The sequence below is a fragment of the Psammomys obesus genome, unplaced genomic scaffold (genome assembly GCF_907164565.1).
Source record: "Psammomys obesus unplaced genomic scaffold, mPsaObe1.curated_primary_1811, whole genome shotgun sequence".
Lineage (NCBI taxonomy): Eukaryota > Metazoa > Chordata > Mammalia > Rodentia > Muridae > Psammomys > Psammomys obesus.
The window spans coordinates 1,917,523-1,935,213 of record NW_026585643.1 but is presented as its reverse complement, the minus strand read 5'-3'; the positions used below and the strand labels follow the sequence as shown (position 1 = coordinate 1,935,213).

The 17,691-nt window shown below is 46.6% G+C and overlaps 2 protein-coding genes across 2 annotated transcripts in view; one reads left to right on the top strand and one right to left on the bottom strand.

Annotated features, from left to right (window-relative positions):
* The window catches only part of Nop9 (NOP9 nucleolar protein), a 10,386-nt gene extending 4,272 nt beyond the window's left edge, over nt 1–6,114 (bottom strand). The window contains exons 1-5 of the mRNA XM_055616438.1: nt 5,826–6,114; nt 5,207–5,668; nt 1,905–2,015; nt 1,194–1,335; nt 192–384 (exon numbers count right to left, since the gene is read on the bottom strand). Coding sequence (XP_055472413.1) covers nt 192–384; nt 1,194–1,335; nt 1,905–2,015; nt 5,207–5,668; nt 5,826–6,072 — 1,155 coding nt within the window. The 5' untranslated portion in view covers nt 6,073–6,114. The remainder of the gene's footprint in view (nt 1–191; nt 385–1,193; nt 1,336–1,904; nt 2,016–5,206; nt 5,669–5,825) is intronic.
* An 81-nt stretch (nt 6,115–6,195) lies between these two features.
* Nucleotides 6,196–13,786, top strand: Dhrs1 (dehydrogenase/reductase 1). The gene is made up of 9 exons (XM_055616427.1): nt 6,196–6,442; nt 6,804–6,975; nt 8,670–8,813; nt 8,950–9,029; nt 11,503–11,635; nt 11,927–12,073; nt 12,805–12,874; nt 13,183–13,263; nt 13,382–13,786. Exons 2-9 carry the CDS (start codon nt 6,826–6,828, stop codon nt 13,516–13,518), a joined length of 942 nt encoding a protein of 313 aa, XP_055472402.1. The 5' UTR covers nt 6,196–6,442; nt 6,804–6,825; the 3' UTR covers nt 13,519–13,786.
* Nucleotides 13,787–17,691: the final 3,905 nt, after the last annotated feature.

The following is a 17,691-nucleotide window of genomic DNA, read 5'->3' as shown; positions in this document are numbered from 1 at the left end:
AGATAGATAGATAGATAGATAGATAGATAGATAGATAGATAGATAGACGGATGACTAGACAGACAGATATGTAGGTAGGTAGATAGATAGATAGATAGATAGATAGATAGATAGATAGATAGATAGATAGATAGAAATGGCCCAATGATTAAGAATAGCAAAAAGAGACCCAGGCCATGTTTCCAACTTACCAATTCAGGAGAAGTGATTGCATCCAGTAAGCGCTGCAATGGGAAGTTAGCAATGGGATGTGCAGCCAAGGAATGCAGCTGACCCTGAAAGTAATCCTCAAAGAGGCGCTGGAACCTCTCCGGTTCTAATACCAGTAGCACCTGCTCCAAGAGTCTGGAGCTTGTCTGATCCCGAAGAAATAGGAGTAGAGGGCTAGAGGTAAGAAGAGTGAGACTGGAGCTAGAGAGATGGCTCGGTGGTTAAAAGTACTTACAGTTCCTGCAGAGGACCTGGGTTCACAGGCCCTCTTCTGCCCTCCACTGGCTCGTGCACAAACATGGTGCACATACATATACAGACGAAAGATTCATATAAAGTAAAAACAAATATATATATATATATATATATATATATATATATATATATATATATATATATTTAAAGCTGGTTTAATCCCAGCAATCAAAAGGCAGAAGCATGTGAGTTCAAGGCCAGCCTGGTCTATATAGTGAGTTCTGGGCTAGCTGGTGCTATATAGTGAGACCCTATCACACACAGATGAAGAAAGAGACTGGGGCTCAAGAGATGGCTCAGTGGTTAAGAGCATGTATTATTCTTGCAAGGGAGCCAAGAAGTTCAATTCCTAGCACCAACAAGGCAGCTTGTAACGATCTGCAACTCCAGTTCCAAGGGTTCTGACACCCTCTTCTGGCCTCCATCAGCCCTGCATATATGTCTAGGCCCAACTTCATAAAAATAAAATATAAATAAATCTTAAAATAAACTAAGTCAGGCATGGGTAATACTTGCCTTTAATCCCAGCACCTAGGAGGCAGAGGCAGAAGGATCTCTGAGAGTTCAAGGCCAGCCAGGGTTAAAGGCCTGTGTCATCACCCAGCAATAAATATTTTTAAGAAGATCAAAGAGTCTGAACTTCATCTGGAAATACAGTTACTCTACATCATCTCATTCACCTCACATAACATCCCCGGTTTCGATTGCCTCTGAAGGCATGATCATACCTGCCACCCGCTGAAGAACTGCGAGAACTCAGGTAATCAATGACAGCATCACAGAGGTGGGCACAAAGCTGGGGCAATCTGCGGTGTAAGATCTGTAAGGCCACTTGAAGACAAAAGCTGGAGATCTTGTTGGTGATAAATACTGATAGAAAAGGCAGAAATAATTTAACAGCTTGTCACAAATAAGATTACCTATACAACCTCAAAACTCAAGCAATCAGGGGACTATATACAGAAAAGTGTCCATATAGAATGCCTTAACGCATTAAAGCAGACAGGTGTTAAAAGAGGAATGGCCCATATAAGGCTCCTGCTTGGTGCAAATCCCAAGAGAAGAGCCTAGTCCCTTTTCCAGCCTCCCTTCTGTGATAGTTACCCTTGACCGCCCAATTGATGGGACTTGAATCACTATGGAAACTAACTTCTGGGCACGTCTGTGAATTTCTAGAGTAGGTTAATCATGTGGGAAGAAACCCCCCCCCCCCGCAAAGTCGTAGCACTATCCCATGGGCTGGGGCACTAAACTGAATAGAAAGGAAAAAGCAAGCTGGGCACAACATTTATCTACCTCTGCTTCCTGAGCTGATACAGTATAGCTACTGCCATAATTTCCCTGACATCATGGACCCTCCAGCTGAGAGTCAAGCTTTTCTTAAGTCACGTGGGTCAGGTATTTGCCTCTGCAACAAATAAGGTAATTCATCTTTTTACCAGCAATGTCCTTCAGAAAGCAGGCGCTCAGGTCCTGAAGGCGATTCAAGAAGGTTTTAGGAACCTCAAAATCACTTGGTTTACAGTCCCGAGCTGAGGGCCTTTGTGTTTCTAAAGAAAGACCATGAACAACAGTGAGATCACAGATAGCCAAATAAGAAGGAGAAATCCACAGAAGAACAGGGGCTCGGCTTGGAGATGCAGACAAACGTGATACAACTGAACAGCCCTTGTGGATGAGTAAGAAATTGTTTCATTTTTCCCTAAGGATCTTCAACTTCCTTCCCTATAGTCCCGAGTTTGTCTTTCTCAGCCAGGATTTAAAATATACCAAAAATCAGACTTTACTTATACCCTCTAACCATATTCTCCACCACTCTTAAATGTACGTCACATCCTATGATAATAACATGAAACAAAGTTAGTGGTCTCAATTAGCATTTTTTTAAATTTAATTTATCTTATTAATTATACTTTATTCACTTTGTATCCCCCACAAACCCCTTCTTCCTCCCCTCCTAATCCCACCTTCTCTCCCCCCTTCCTCATGTATGCCCCTCAGCAAGTTCACTGATATGGGAGGTCCTCCTCTCCTTCCTTCTGATCTTAGCCTATCAGATCACACCAGGAATGGCTACATTGTCATCTTCTGTGGCCTGGTAAGGCTGCTCCCCCCTCAGAGGGAGGTGATCAAAAAACAGGCCAACCAGATTATGTCAGAGGCAGTCCCTCTTCCCATTACTATGTAACCCACCTGGACACTGAACTGCCATGGGCTACATCTGTGCAGGGGTTCTAGGTTATCTCCATGCCTGATACTTGGTTGGAGTATGAGTCTCTGGGAAGACCCCTGTGTTCAAATTTTCTGGTTCTGTTGCTCTCCTTGTGGAGTTCCTGTCCTCTCCAGATCTTACTATTTCCCACTTCTTACATAAGATTCCATGCACTCTGCCCAACAGTTGGCCATAAGTCTCAGCATCTGCTTTGATAGTCTGCAGGGCAGAGCCTTTCAGAGGCCCTCTGTGGCAGGTTTGTAGGTTTCCTGTTTTCTTCTTCTGATGTCCATCCTCTTTACCTTTCGGGATGGGGATTGAGCATTTTAGTCAGGGTCCTCTCTCTTGATTAGTTTCTTTAGATGTACAGGTTTTAGTAGGTTTATCCTATGTTATATGTCTATATGAGTGAGTATATACCGTGTGTGTCTTTTTGCTTCTGGGACAGCTCACTCAGGATGATCCTTTCCAGGTCCTACCATTTACCTGCAAATTTCATGATTTCCTTATTTTTCATTGCTGAGCAATACTCCATTGTGTAGATGTACCACAATTTCTGCATCCATTCTTCAGTTGAGAGGCATCTGGGCTGTTTCCAGCTTCTGGCTATTACAAATAAAGCTACTACAAACATGGTTGAGCAAATGTCCTTTTTGTGTACTTGAGCCTCTTTTGGATATATGCCTAGGAGTGGTATGGCTGGATCTTGAGGAAGCGCTATTCCTAGTTGTCTGAGAAAGCGCCAGATTGATTTCCAGAGTGGTTGTAGCATTTTTTATTTTAATTTTTTAAATTTTATTTTTTATATGCATTACCTCCTGACTGAAGTTTTCCCTATATTTGTTCCTTCCCACCTCCCCAGTTCCCTAAATCCATTCCTTCTCTGTTTCGCCTCAAAAACAAACAAACAGCTCTCCCCTGAATAGCAATTGACCATGACATAACAAATTACAATAAGAAGACTAGGCAGGTGGACACAGTGTCACACACCTGTAATCCTAGCACTCAAGGAGGCAGAGGCAAGCAGATCTCTGTGAGTTCAAGGCCAGCCTGGTCTACAATGTCAAGGCTACACAGAGAAACCCTGTCTTGAAGAAAAAATAAAATAAAATAAAAAAAGACTAGGCACAAATCCTCATATCAAGGCTGGATGAGGCAACTCAGCAGGAGTAAAGGGGCCAAAAGAGTCAGAAATATCCCAACTCCCACTGTTAGGAGTCCCAAAAAAACAAGCTACACAACCATAATATATATACAGAGGGCCCCAGACCTACACAGGATCTGTGATTGTCACCTCAGTCTCTGTGAGCCCCTATAACTTCACTGTGGGTCCTGTTCTTGTGGGGTCCTCAGTCCCCCTGGTTCCTAGAATCCTTCCTCCATGTCTTCTGCAGAGTTCCCCTAGCTTTGCCCAGTGTTTGTCTGTGGGTCTCTGCATTGTTACCATCAGTATTTAGAATTTTTTAAAAATTTAAATAGAGAATAAAATTTTAAAGGAAAGAAAATATTAGAAAAAGAGATAACAAGTGGGAAGGACATCTTTTCCTGAACTTTTACTTGGATCCATACAGAGGTCACATACAGAGGTCACATCAGGGTTAAACAAAACTTTCCTAGCCAGGTGTAAAGGCACACACATGTGACACTTCAGTATTAGAGAGGCTGACAATGGGAAGACAATGAATTTGAAACCAGCATGAACTTATGCCATAAGTTCAGACCAACATGTGCTACACAGTAAGACCCTGTCCAAAAAAACAAAGCAGCCAGGTGGTGGTGGCACCCACCTTTAATCCCAGCACCTAGAAAAAAGCAGTCAAATCTCTGATATGGGGCCAGCCTGGTCTACAAAGCAAGTTCCAGGACAGTCAGAGAAACCCTGTCTCGAAAAAACACAAAGCCAAAACAGAAACAAAAGCTTAACAACAAATAGCCAGGCACAGTAGTACAAGCTTTTAATTCTAGCACTTTGAAGGGAGAAGCAAAGCAGGAGGATCAAGAGTTGAAGGCCAGCCTGTGCTACATCACAAGTCAAAATATAGCCAGTCTGGGCTATATGGTGGACTCTGTCTCAAAATAAAACCTCAGGGCCGGTCAGGGTATATGGTAAGGATGATGGCTACTAAGCCTGACAGCCTCATGTTGGAAGGAGAGAACTGGCTTCCATAAGTTGTCCTCCTACCTCCACACAAACACTGCAGAAGGCACATAGATTTGAGTGTGCCCATAGACATTCTAATTTTCTTAAAATGAATGTCTGTGAATTGTGGAAATAAAGTGAAATTCATCACTTTAAATGAATCAACTCCTCCTCGTGTCTACACTAGCGGCTATTCCCTAACTATAAGTACATCCTATCTCTAGATGTCTAGACACACTATTCTTTGGCCTTCTAGGCTCTGCCCCAGGGTTCTGCTAATTCTTCACGGTCAAGTGCCACCATGAAGATTAACTCTTCTGTTTACCAGCTTTTGAACTTCTGAAACTCTCCTGCTCACCAGACCCATTTCCCTTTTCTACAATACTTACCAGATGACTGGGAACCGCGGGGCCTGGCTTTCTCAGACTCCAGTAGAGTACCTCCCAATACTTGCAGCAGAGTTCTGACCATAAAGCTGCCATGTGTGTCTCCACAGAAGAAAAGAAAATCATCACACACTTCAGCAGCTAGTCCCAGGACGAGCTCCTCCAGAGTCTGCAAGGGCCCATCCTTCTCCTCTTCCTCCTCCTCCTCGTCATCCTCCTCCTCTGCTTCTGCAGGACTCTTCAGTAACCGAGGCACTTGCAGCAAAGCACTTTGTAACACGTGGACCCCACACCGATGACAGGCCACGAAGCGCAAGTTGGGGCGCAGAGCAGCCCACACTCGACACAGAGGTTTCAAAGGACTGAACCCCAAAAGCTCCTGCAGCATTTCGCTACCGGTCCTGTTCGTGGCCAAGGCTAGAGCCTGAGCCTCCACTTCCTTCAAAATATTGCGCACCATCAAGGCTGAAAAAAAAAAAAACAAAAAAACGAGTAAATAAATAAACCGTTAGAGACTGAAAGGATAAGTCTTAAGCATCACTTAGCCAAGAACTCCTGGAGGAACCCTCTGAAAGTTAATTGCGTGGGTTTTACACTCCATCTAGGGCGTAGCTGCGCCTACCTCGCTCTTCAGCGGCGTCGGGAGCCACTTTCAGCTCTGACAGCGCCCGTCGGAAATACCCGAGAGCCTCCGGGCTCAGGTGCGGGAGAGCCTCCGGGGCCTTCTCCGCACACGCGCCCGCCGGCAGCCGCGGACACCCATCGCGGCCCGGAGGGGGACGCCCCGAGCCCCGGGCCGCACGTCCCCGTCGGCTTGCGCCCGGGAACTGGCGCCGCGCCTTGTGAGCGGAACGCGGGCCCAGCCCCATGCGCGCTTCAGGACCTGCTGTCCACGCTTCCCGACTGCAGCTCCCAAGGCCGCAGCAGCGTTTCTGACGCGCGGTGACGTCATGAGTATGCGACGGGGCGGAGGGCACGATGGGCGTGGCTGCAGGCCTGCTTTTCCGTATTCGCGGGTTCCATCTCCTGTGTCTGACTCCGCATCTTCCGGGTTAGCTTTGTCTCACCTGCACCGGCCTTCACCGGCATTCACGCTAACTCCAACGTGGCCAGAATCAAAGTTCCCGAACTATTTATATATAGGTCCCGCCCCTGGCCTATATATGTATATATAGGTCTGGAACGGTATAGGTCTGGCGAGCTGGGCAGAAAGAAACTCGGAAGCAGTGTGTGCGGCAGGTAAGACTCCTACGTTCTGTCCACTCACGGTTCAGGGCTTCGCGGTTCTCCGTGGAACTGGACGGGTAGCCAGAAACCCAGAGAGCCCAGGACTGTTCGTGGACATATCTTGTTGGACTACCTTGCCAGATTCCCCACCAAATTAGACCCATTCAGAGGGTCGCAGTAGGTTTGTAGCCCTGGAGAGTCTACCCAGCCTCGTGCCTCCTGAATGGACAGCCCGGCCTATACTGTTATCCTTCTATGAAATTTCTCTCCCTTCAAAATAGTCCAAGCTTAGAAGCCCCTCCTAGCCCTCACAGAGACCTTCTCCGGCACACAGTCTACAGAATTCCCTCAAAGCGACTCTTTACCTCCACAGATATTCCCTTTGATTGTGAGTCATGGTAGCGCCTATGAAGGGCCAAGTGTGTGTGGTAACTGGTGCCTCCAGGGGTATTGGCCGTGGCATTGCCTTACAGCTGTGCAAAGCAGGTGCCACAGTTTACATTACCGGCCGTCATCTGGACACCCTTAAAGCTACTGCCCAAGAGGTGAGTAACCACCTCAGCTAATCATTCTACTCCTAATCACTTGCCTGACCATGATAACCCCCAACGAATCGTTAATATTTACTGAGTACAATAAAAAAAAAATGTAGGATTGAATTTTTTTTCCTAGCAAGTGAATTTAATGGGAAGAAAAATCTGTTTTGAGAGTTTCAGATTTTGCAAAGAAAAAAAATCTGGACAACAGACTTCCTCTGATGTAGTTAAGACTTGGCTGGACTGTGTTTACTTCTTTTGTGTGTGTTTGTGATTTGGTTTGGTTTGGTTTTTGTTTTAGATTGCCTGTGTATCTTGTGTGAGGGTGTCAGATCCCCTGGAACTGTAGTTACAGACAGTTGTGAGCTGCCATGTGGGTCCTCTCTTAACCTTTGGGTCATCTCTCCAGCCCTCTGGAGGTGATCTTTGAATAAGTCTTGAATAGGAATTAGGTAAAGGATGTTATGAAAACTGTTCCCAGCTACCTAAACAAAGGGAAGTGGGGAAGAGGCCAGCGAGGGAACACTGGTTCTTAAAGGCCATCAGGAGGGGCTGGGGCACAGCTGAGTGGGAGAGCACTTGCCCAGGAAGTGCAAGGCCCTGGGTTTGATCCTGGACACTGAAAAACAAACAAAACACACAGTAACAGACAAACAAAAAACCACCCTGGCAAAGGTTTTGGGGTTTTCACACCTTTAATCCAGCACTCAGGAGCCAGAAGCAGGAGGCTCTCTGAGTTCAAGGTCTACATAGTGAGTTCCAAACCAGCCAGGGCTACACAGTGAGACCCAGTGTGGGAGAGGGGGCAGGGGTAGAAAAGGAAAGAAAGAGAGGGAAAAAAGCGAACCCGGTATGGTGTGCATGCCTGTGTAACCCACCACTGGAAAAGTTGGGCCAGGGGCACTGGGAGGTGAGGGCCAGCTTGGACTAACGTAGTAAGACCCTATCCAAAAAGCTCTCAGGCCTCAGTTGCTTAGATTGGTGATCCAGTTAGATTTTTTTTTTTTAATGCTCATGTTTTTGACAGTTAACACTGGCTAGACATTGCTGCAGTTTGAGCACAGGGGTGGAGAGCAGGACCCTGAGCTCACCTCTGGAGAATAGGTACTCTTCTTCCTCTGAGTTGGTGGGTGGGGCACAGTTTGGGAGGTAGAGTAGGAAATGTCAATAGTTTACACCTGGTAGCTTTAATTTTTCAGTTAACAAGCCAGAGCATTGGTCGAGTGAGGGAGAATAAGAATTCCAGGTGAGTGGCAGAGAGTTGGAAAGGACAAAGAGGATAGTAATTGGTTTCTAGGAGTGGTTGCCATGCCTTGTCTCTTGCCTTGGACTTGCAGAGTATTTACTAAGTAAGGTCTCGCCTGTGGTAGGTCTCAGTAAATGCTGATTTTTTTTTTAATTTCTTCACTTTACATCCTCTCCTCCCAGTCCCATCCTCCCTCCTTCTTTCCCCTGTCCTCCCTCCCCTACTCCTCAGGAAAGGGGAGCCCCCACCCCTGCACATCAAGTGGCATCGTGGCCGAGCACAATCCTCTGCTGTGGAAGGTCCTACTGTGCTGAAATTCCTAAACCAAACAGCAGAGGGAGCCATTGCATGCCATGTCCCAGCTGCTGGCTGAGTCCTTGGGATTGCCTTCTCAGTTCAACTCTTCAGTTAGGAAAATAAACACTGCTGTGAACTCATAGCTCCTGTTCCTCTCCAGGCACAGGCTCTCGGGGGCCGGTGTGTACCAGTGGTGTGTGATTCAAGCCAGGAGAGTGAAGTGAAAAGCCTGTTTGAGCAAGTAGATCGTGAACAGCAGGGCCAGCTAGATGTTCTGGTCAATAATGCCTATGCTGGTGTCCAGGTAACCTTTGAACTTGATCCACCTCTCCATTCCAGACCCACCTTCCAGTCTTTATCACCGTCTGTGGTCCCACTCTCAAGACCTTTATACCTTCCTGCCTTCCAGTTACCCAAACGGTCTCCCTCATATCTTCTAGGCAATCCTGAATACCACCAACAAGTCATTCTGGGAAGTGCCTGCCTCCATTTGGGATGATATTAACAATGTTGGACTCAGGTTCGTGCCTTACTGCCAGAGCCTAGGCTCTTCTCATTTACATAGCTCCAGAGCCAGGGCCGTTTCCTGAAAGGACTTCTTTCCCCTCTGGTTTCCCCTTCTCTTTCATCTCCCTTCTGTTGCATTTGTCTCACTTATTTCTGGAAGAGTTCCATGCCTTTGGGTTTGCACCTAAGAATCTCTTTTTTTTTCTTTAGTATGCACATGCTGGTTCGTTTGTGTATGCATGTGTAAGTATTTCTGTGCCTACCACGGTACATCCAGAAATCTGAGGACACTTTAGAAACTCAGATCTATCTACTTACCTACCTACCTACCTATCTATCTATCTTTCTGTCAGTTTGGGGGCTTGAACTCAGCTTTCCAGGCTTGTACAGGAAGCACCTTTTACCTCCTAAACCACCTTAGGCAGCCTGGGAATGTCAATTTTTTTTTAAAGATTTATTCATTATTTATACAACATCCTTCCTGCACACCAGATCTTACTAGAGATGGTTGTGAGCCACCATGTGGTTGCTGGGAATTGAACTCAGGACCTTTGGAAGAACAGTGAGTGTTCTTAACCTCTGAGCCATCTCTCCAGCCCCGGAATGTCAGTTTTTGCTTTGTCTCAGCTTGTCTTTTTTGTGTTGTTTTGTTTTTAAACAAAGTTTCTCTGTGTAGCTCTGGCTGTGCTGGAACTCTCTCTCTGTAGACCAGGCTGGCCTCAAACACAGAGATCTATCTGCCTGTGCTTCCTGAGTGCTAAGATTAAAGGTGTGCACCACAGCCCAACTCAGTCTTTTCTAACAAGACCTCAGCCTTGTTCCTGCCTCATCCTTTTGACCATCCAAGTACAAGTCCCAGAAGGGAGAATTCTCTCAGTGTTGCACACAGCCCTAGGCCATGTTTTAAAAACAGTTAGAAGCGGGGCTCAAATTGACAACAAGGATGGACTAATTAAGGTAGAATGAATATGCTCATATCAGTTCTTATTTCTTCAAGCACATGTATCATTAGACTTTGTTCTCATTCATTCTCATCCCCACTGTCCTCTCCATTCCTCGCCCTCTCCAGCCAGTTGTCTCTCTTTGCCAGTCAGTCCTGTTACATGTTTTCTGTTACCCTCACTACTTCCCGCCTGCCTTGGATCTCTTCCTCCCCTCTACCTACAAATACACATGCCCATACACACATATACGTGTGTACACATATATGCATATTGTTGTAAACGACTATTAATATTTACTATGGGTTTATCTTCTGGTAATGCTGCTGTTAATCCTCAGCAGCTGTATAATCAAATCACCACACAGAGACTGGGTTTTTAGTTAACCTAGAACACAATGCTGAGCAATATTTACTCCCTCCTAAACCTCCAAGCCCTCACTTTCCTAACATTTAGATTTCCCACATTATACTTGCTTTTTGTGAAATCTTAGGTCTGGTTCCTGCTCCAAGATCTCTCTTCCAGCTCTGTTCTAGCTCTCCTCTCGTCCCTTCTCCTCCTTCACCTGCTCTCTAGATCCTCCCCTCTTTCCTGTCCTCTGGTTCCTCCCTTTGCACAACACTGTATCTAGTTGCTTTATTTTGTCCTGTTTACACAAGAGTTGAGACAGGATGCTTATAATGAGTATCACAATGCAATATCCGGATTGAAACCAGAGAGTTGGGGGAGGGAAGAAATCAGTATTTAAATGAACAAGGTATATACATTTAAAAAAAAACATTATACCAACAGCATATATAATTGTAAACCTAGGATCCAATATGAGAGATAACGTGGTATTTGTCTTTCTGAGTCCAGCTTACCAGGTTTTTTTTGCTTAATGTTTTCCAGTGCCAGATTTGGTGGTGCACACTTTAAGTGCACCACTCAGGAGACAGAGGCAGGTAGATGTCTGTGGGTTTGGGGCCACCTGGCCTACTAGTGAGTGTCAGGACACCCAGGGCTATTTAAAAAGTCCCCCTACAAATATATTAACCACAGTAATAAAATTGTTGCCCAGTTTCCATTTTCCTGTAAATATTGTGGTTTCGTTTTTCTTTACAGCTATATAAAATTCTCTTTCGTGTATGTTCTGCATTTTCTTTATCCACTCATTAGTTGATGGACATCTAGGTTGGTTCCACTTCCAGACTATTGTGACTAGGTCAGCTGGGTTATATAGGCAAAGAAAACATTTTGGACTGGTGACTTCCTCTGATTTAGGCAAAACTTGATGAACCGTACGTGTTTACTTCTCTTTTGTGTTTTTTTGTTTTGTTTTTTTGAAACCGCGTGTATATCTGTGTGAGGGTGTCAGATCCCCTGGAACTATAGTTACAGACAATTGTGAGCTGCCCTGTGGGTGCTGGGAATTGGACCTGATTCCCCAGGTCTTTAGCTGCTGCTCTGCAGCCTCCTCTGCTGACCATAGCTACTGAGGACTCGGGAAGCAACTGAAGCAGCATCTACACAATTCATTCCTTCTTCTCCCCTGACCCCGTCTAGAGGCCACTACTTGTGCTCTGTGTATGGGGCGCGACTGATGGTGCCGGCTGGCAAAGGACTCATCGTGGTTGTCTCCTCCCCCGGGGGGCTGCAGCATATGTTCAATGTCCCCTATGGTGTGGGCAAAGCTGCGGTAAGGACCAATGCACAGGAGTTGGGGAGCATACAACAGTGTTGATAGTTGGTACTGTCCAAAAGTGTCCGAAGAGTAAAACTGGTGACCTTCGCTTCTCTCTCGGAAAGGAACCTCCCTCCATTTGCCAGAGTAGGTATCAAATGTGGGAAGATGGTAGCAGAAACTTCAGGGCTCCGAAGGAAGGAGGAGGGAGGCCTGGGATGTCCTTTTGGATTCAGGGAGGGCAGAGGAGGAAGGTGAGGTGGGCGGGTGTCCAGGTTCTCATTTCTGCCTTCTTTCCCTCCACAGTGTGACAGACTAGCTGCTGACTGTGCCCATGAGCTACGGCGCCATGGGGTCAGCTACGTATCTCTGTGGCCAGGGATGGTGCAGACAGAACTGGTGAAGGAGTTTATGGCGAAAGAGGAGCAACCTGAGGATCCTATGTTTAAGAAGGTTGGCAAGGGGAGGGCTAGGGAAGTAGAGAGCAAGAGGCAGTCTCTCCAGTCTCATAGGCAATGTGAGTGGAAGCATTCCTCGAGGTGGCGGTCCGTCTGTAATCCCAGCACTCGGGGGGCAGAGGCGAAGGGATCTGTGTGACTCCAGGGCCAGCCTGACTAAGGTCGGAGCCAGCCAAGGCTACATAATGAGAGTTGGGCTGAAAAGAGAAAGAGTAACTGTTCCCACTCATCAGGCACTTCCAGGGCAGACCTAGGCCGAGCATGCAATGAATTATTTCTTTTAATCTTGTAAAGCACTTAATAACTCCACTTTATAGATAGTGAAGCAGAAACCCAGAGGGTTAAGAAACTTGATCCAGAAACTTGATCAAATGCTCAGTCGTAGAGAATTTTCTGGCATAGTCTCAGTCCCTAGCAATGAAAAATTAAAGGAAGGAAGCATGGTCCATGGACATGTCATGACGGAAAAGGCACATGCTTGACCTTGCACTGATTACCGCAGAAGGTCCAGACACTAGTTGAAATGATCTGATCCTCCCATCTGGGAGAGGCGGCTGGGGCTGGGGCTGGGGCTGGGGGCTGGGCTCACCTGAGCGTGGGGAAGGTCACTCTTCCACCTCCTAAGTCCCTGCAAGTCCTGATTGAGGTTTGTGGCTTTTTGGGACAGAAGGTGAGAATGAGGAAGACACAGGACATTAACCCCTAACTTCTCAACCCATTCTTTAGATTAAATCAGTTTTCTCATCGGCCGAAAGCACAGAAATGAGTGGCAAGTGCGTGGTGGCCTTGGCGACAGGTGATGACATTGAGGAGGCAGAATGCATCTTCGGGGCACTATCAGCCAGTTCCTAATTTTGGTTTGGGAGAAATTCGGAAATTCTTGTCTTTTCTATCTGTTGGAGGCTCAGAGGGTCAGGATTCCTGGTTTTGGGTCCATGAGACTGTGATCTGTTGCAGGGAGGTGTGGCCAAGAGCTTTTGTATGAACCCAGAACTACTGCTCAGGGCTGCAGTGCAGGCCTCTGTGGTACCCAGTCCCAATAAGTCAAACTCACTCTGCCCCACTCCCAGTGCCCACCATCTCTAAGCATATGTATGCCCACAGACCCCAACATCCTGAACTTGAGTGGGAAGGTGCTGCCATCCTGTGACCTTGCTCGGCGCTACGGCCTTCGGGATGTGGATGGTAAGCACGCGCTCTTGGCCAGTGCTCACTGATGACTCTTTCCCTCAGCTTTTCAGCCAGATTTGGGGTGTCTGCAGCAGAGCAGATAAGGGTCTAATTGCCCTTCTGTTGTTTGCAGGCCGCCCTGTCCAGGACTACTTTTCTCTGGGCTATGTCCTCACACATGTCTCCAACCTGGGGTGGCTGACCTCCTACTTGCCTAGCTTCCTCCGTGTGCCCAAGTGGGTTATCGCCCTGTACACCAGCAAATTCTAACCTCCTCACCTGCTAGCCCAGCCCTTCCAGAACTTCTTCTCATTGAGGCTTGGGGGTGTGGGGCTGCCTCAGTGGAACAAAACAGCCTTCTCACACACCCATGTCCTTCTTAAGAAAAGAAGGTGGCCGACAGGCATCCAGTGAGTTCTGGGGGCTCTGAGAGGTTCTTTGTGCCTTGGTTTTCCCTGTCTCTACATCTCAGTATTTTGTTTCAGTATTTAAAAGTGCTTATAAATAGAAGCTAATAAAGGTCTTGTATCCCCTTCAATAATGTATTTGTCAGTACTGATTCTTTATTAAAGTGGTAAATATTTAAGAGAAAGATTCAACAATGTAAAAATGTGTAGGTTCTTAGGCTGAGGTGGTTCAATGGATATGGCTCTTGTAGAGCAAGCATGAAGACCAGATTGAAATCCCAGAAGCCATATAAAGATGGATGCAGTGTCAGCCTGTTCGTAACCCCACCAATCCTGTGTGCAATAGGAGACATAGCTGGGAGAATCCCAGAAGCTCTCTGGCCAGATAGCCTGATGGACAGATGATGGACAGCTAAAGACCCTGCCTAAACAAGGTAGAAGGGGAGCACCATTGGCTTGTCATGTGACCAGCACATGAGGTGTGTATCTGCATTCACATGTACATGTAAACACACACCGGGGACTCACATATGTACTTTTTTTTTTTTTTTTTAAATTAAAAATGTAGTCAGGTATGGTGATGCATCCCAGCACTGAGAAGCAGGGCCAGGAGGATCTCTCAGTTCCAGGCCAGCCTGGGCTACAAAGTGAGTTCTGGGACAGCCAGGGATACACAGCGAGACCCTGCCTCAAAATAAAGTAAAATAAATTAAATTTAAAAGCAAGGCCAGGCATAGTATGTGATACACACTTTTAATCCCAGAACTCAAGAGGCAGAGATGGATGAAGTTTGAAGCCAGGCTGTTCTACACAGAGAGTTCTAGTCCAGCCAGGAAAATACAATAAGATCCTGTCTCAAAAAATAAAATAAAAATTAAATGTATAGACTGTAAAGGGGCTCCAGTCCTTATCATGAAGCTCTTGCCTTCAGAGCTGTCCCTACTCTTCCTCACAAGACCCTTTTTTCATGCTATGGGGCAGGGCCTCTCTGACTCGGTTTCTGCTTTGCCATCTTTCCACCGGTACCTGCTATCTTCTACGGGGCTGTTTCTGCCCAACACAGGCAGATCTGGTGTCCTAAACTTCCTGGAACTGGGAGAAAAAGTACAACCCAATTCCAAGTAAGACTGAAGCCACTGGCGGTGCTGGCACTCTCGTCCTTCCTCTTGGGGCTGCATCACCTGAATGAGTTGCCCTCTGCAGAACTGAGATCATGAACCCTTCAGGGCTGCCTCTCAGAGCAAAGCATTTCTAGGAAGCCAAGGGCAGTTCTCCAAGAGTGACAGGTGTCACTGATGAAAGCACACTGAAGAGCATATCACACCCCAAAATAGAAAAGCTTCCGTGGGCTGTGGGCAAACATGCTATCCGCTGCAAGAAGATTGGCATGATGAGACTTGCAGTAGAGGAAGCTCCTGGGAGCTGAGGTGTGGGCAGAGGGAGGGTAGTTTGCAGGCAGGAGAGGCTGGCCTAGCATCAGTGTCACCAGGAATTAGGATGATACATAGGGGTGGGCTGAGGGGAGACTGCAGGAAGCAGTGTCCACAAATGGGACCTGAGCCAGAACGACACTGCCACTGTGCTGTCCCTGGCACAGGGGGCACTATGCCAGCAGCAAGCATAGAAAATTTTTGAGAAGCCAGCTTGCCTGAGGGCTTAGCCCTGGAAGGCACTAAGAGGTCAGTTGAGATGTAGCCAACCCTTACTAAAGCAAGATTTTTGCCTGTTGGATGGAAGAGAAATTTTTGATTGTCAGAGGTAATAGTCATGGCCCAGAATTCAAAAGCTTTTGAGTACAACAGAAAGTCTATCTCTGTCCCTGTGTGGCCCATGCCAGCCCTAAGGTAGCCACAGGGAGAAAAGAGCAATAGGAGTTCTGTGAGAGCTCTGCCTAGTCTGGTCTCTCACCAGGCAATTTACATCATGGATATCAGAAATGTGTCACACCTAAAGTGACCTTCTTCTAGGGCAGATACCCAAAAATTAGGGATGTCAAAAATTAGGAATGCTTCAGCATCAAAAGTATTTGTTGTGCCAGGCTGTTGGTGGCATATGCCTTTAATCCCAGCATTCAGGGAGACAGAGGAAAGAGGAGCTCCATGAGTTCAAATCCATCCTGGTCTACAGAGTGAGTTCCAGGGCAGCCAAGGCTACGCAGAGAAACCCTATCGAAAAGCCAAAGAAGAATAAGAAGAAGGAGGAGGATAGGAAAAGGAAGAAGAAGAAGAAAGAAAAAAGTACTTGTTGCTCTTGCAGAGAACCTGAACTATGTTCAGTTCCCCATACCCACACGGCAGCTCATAGCAATCTGTAACTCCAGTTCTAGTGGATATGTGCCCTCTTTCAACCTCCTCTGGCATCAGGTATGCAAGGGGCGCACATACAGACAGACAAAGCATTCATACATCCACATAAAAGTAAATCTTCAAAAATGACGAGGCACATTGTAGGAACTTGACAGCAGTCAAGGATGTAAGCTCTAACCAACACCACATCCTAAAGGCTGAGAGTCCAAAGTTTTTTATTTGTTTCATGTTTTGGTTTCTGACAGGGTTTCTCTGTGTTGCCCTGGCTGTCCTGGAGCTTACCTTGTAGAGCAGGCTGGCCTCCAACTCAGAGCTCCCCCTGCCTTGGCCTCTCAAGTGCACATGTTGGGATTAACGGGGTGCTCCCACACTGCCCAGCTTATTTTTGTTTTTTCCTGTTCGTGTTTTAGATTTGATTGTCTTTTACTTTACAGTTAATATCCACTTTAAGTGAGTACCTACCATATTTGTCTTTCTGGGTCTAGGATACCTCACTCGAGATGATTTTTTTGTAGTTCCATCCATTTGCCTGAAATTTTCATGATAACATTGTCTTTAGCAGCTGAGTAGTATGCCATTGTGTAAATGTAGCACATTTTCTTTACACATTCTTAAGTTGAGGAACATCTAGGTTGTTTCCAATTTCTGGCTATTATGAATAAAGTTGCTAGGTCCCTAAAATTGCTGTGTATATGTTCTGGCTGAGTAGCTTGGTGTTCTTGTGGGACTCCTAACAGTGATAAAATGGGGGCTGTCTCTGACTCCTTTGTCTATTTGTGGGACCCTTTTCCTCCTACTGGGTTGCCTTGTCCAGCCTTGATGGTATGTGCCTGATCTTATTGTAGCTTGTTATGCCATGTTTGGTTGATGTCCCTGGGATGCCTGCTCTTTCCTGAAGGCAGGCAGAAGGGGGTTGGGTCTGGGGTGAGAGGAGGTAGTGGGGGGAAAAAGACTGGGGGAGGGGAGGGAGAGGAAACTTAAGTTAGGTTATAATATATGAGAGAATTTAAAAAAAGATTTGAAGGACAGTATGTGCCAGTGCATTTGAGTGCATATTTTATGTGTGTGGAGACCAGAGGAAAGCCTATGTTACTCAGAAACAACTACCTTGTTCCTTGAGACAAGGTCTCCCACTAGGATTTGGGGCTCACCTATTCAGCTAGGCTGTCTGCTAGCTCTAGAGACCCTCCCATCTCCCCAGCACTGAGGTTGTGAGCCACTCCTGGCTCTTTACTTGGGTGCTGTGAGTTGAACTCAAGTCCTCACGCTTACAGAGAGAGCATACTATAGCCCAAGCCCTCCTTTAAGCCTAAGAGTCCAATTTGGAGGCCATATCATTGTCACCACTTCCTTCAACGACTGAAGTCCCCTTTGGGCCCATGGTAAGAATGGAAATCCCTGGTAGCCAAGGGAGGTGCTGAGGTAATATGAATAGCAGTGGGGTGAGGCTTTAGTCACAGGAATCAGGACAAGTCGTGAAAGTCAGGTGCGGTGGCACATGCCTGTAAACTCAGAATTCGGAGAGGCAGAGGCAGACGGATCACTGTGAGTTCCAGGCCAGCCTGGTCTACAAAAGTGAGTCCAGGACAGCCAGGGCTACACAGAGAAACCCTGTCTCATAAAAGAAAGGAAGGACGGAGGGAAGGAAGGGAGGGAGGGAAGGAGGAAGGAAGGGGAAGGAAAGAAGGAAGGAAGGAAGGAAGGAAGGAAGGAAGGAAGGAAGGAAGGAA

Excerpts from the sequence above, each read along its gene's own strand:
- Dhrs1 (XM_055616427.1), top strand. The coding sequence starts at position 6,826 with ATGGTAGCGCCTATGAAGGGCCAAGTGTGTGTGGTAACTGGTGCCTCC. Across the intron at positions 9,030-11,502 it reads ATTAACAATGTTGGACTCAG|AGGCCACTACTTGTGCTCTG; the intron begins GTTCGTGCCTTA and ends GACCCCGTCTAG. Across the intron at positions 11,636-11,926 it reads ATGGTGTGGGCAAAGCTGCG|TGTGACAGACTAGCTGCTGA; the intron begins GTAAGGACCAAT and ends TTCCCTCCACAG.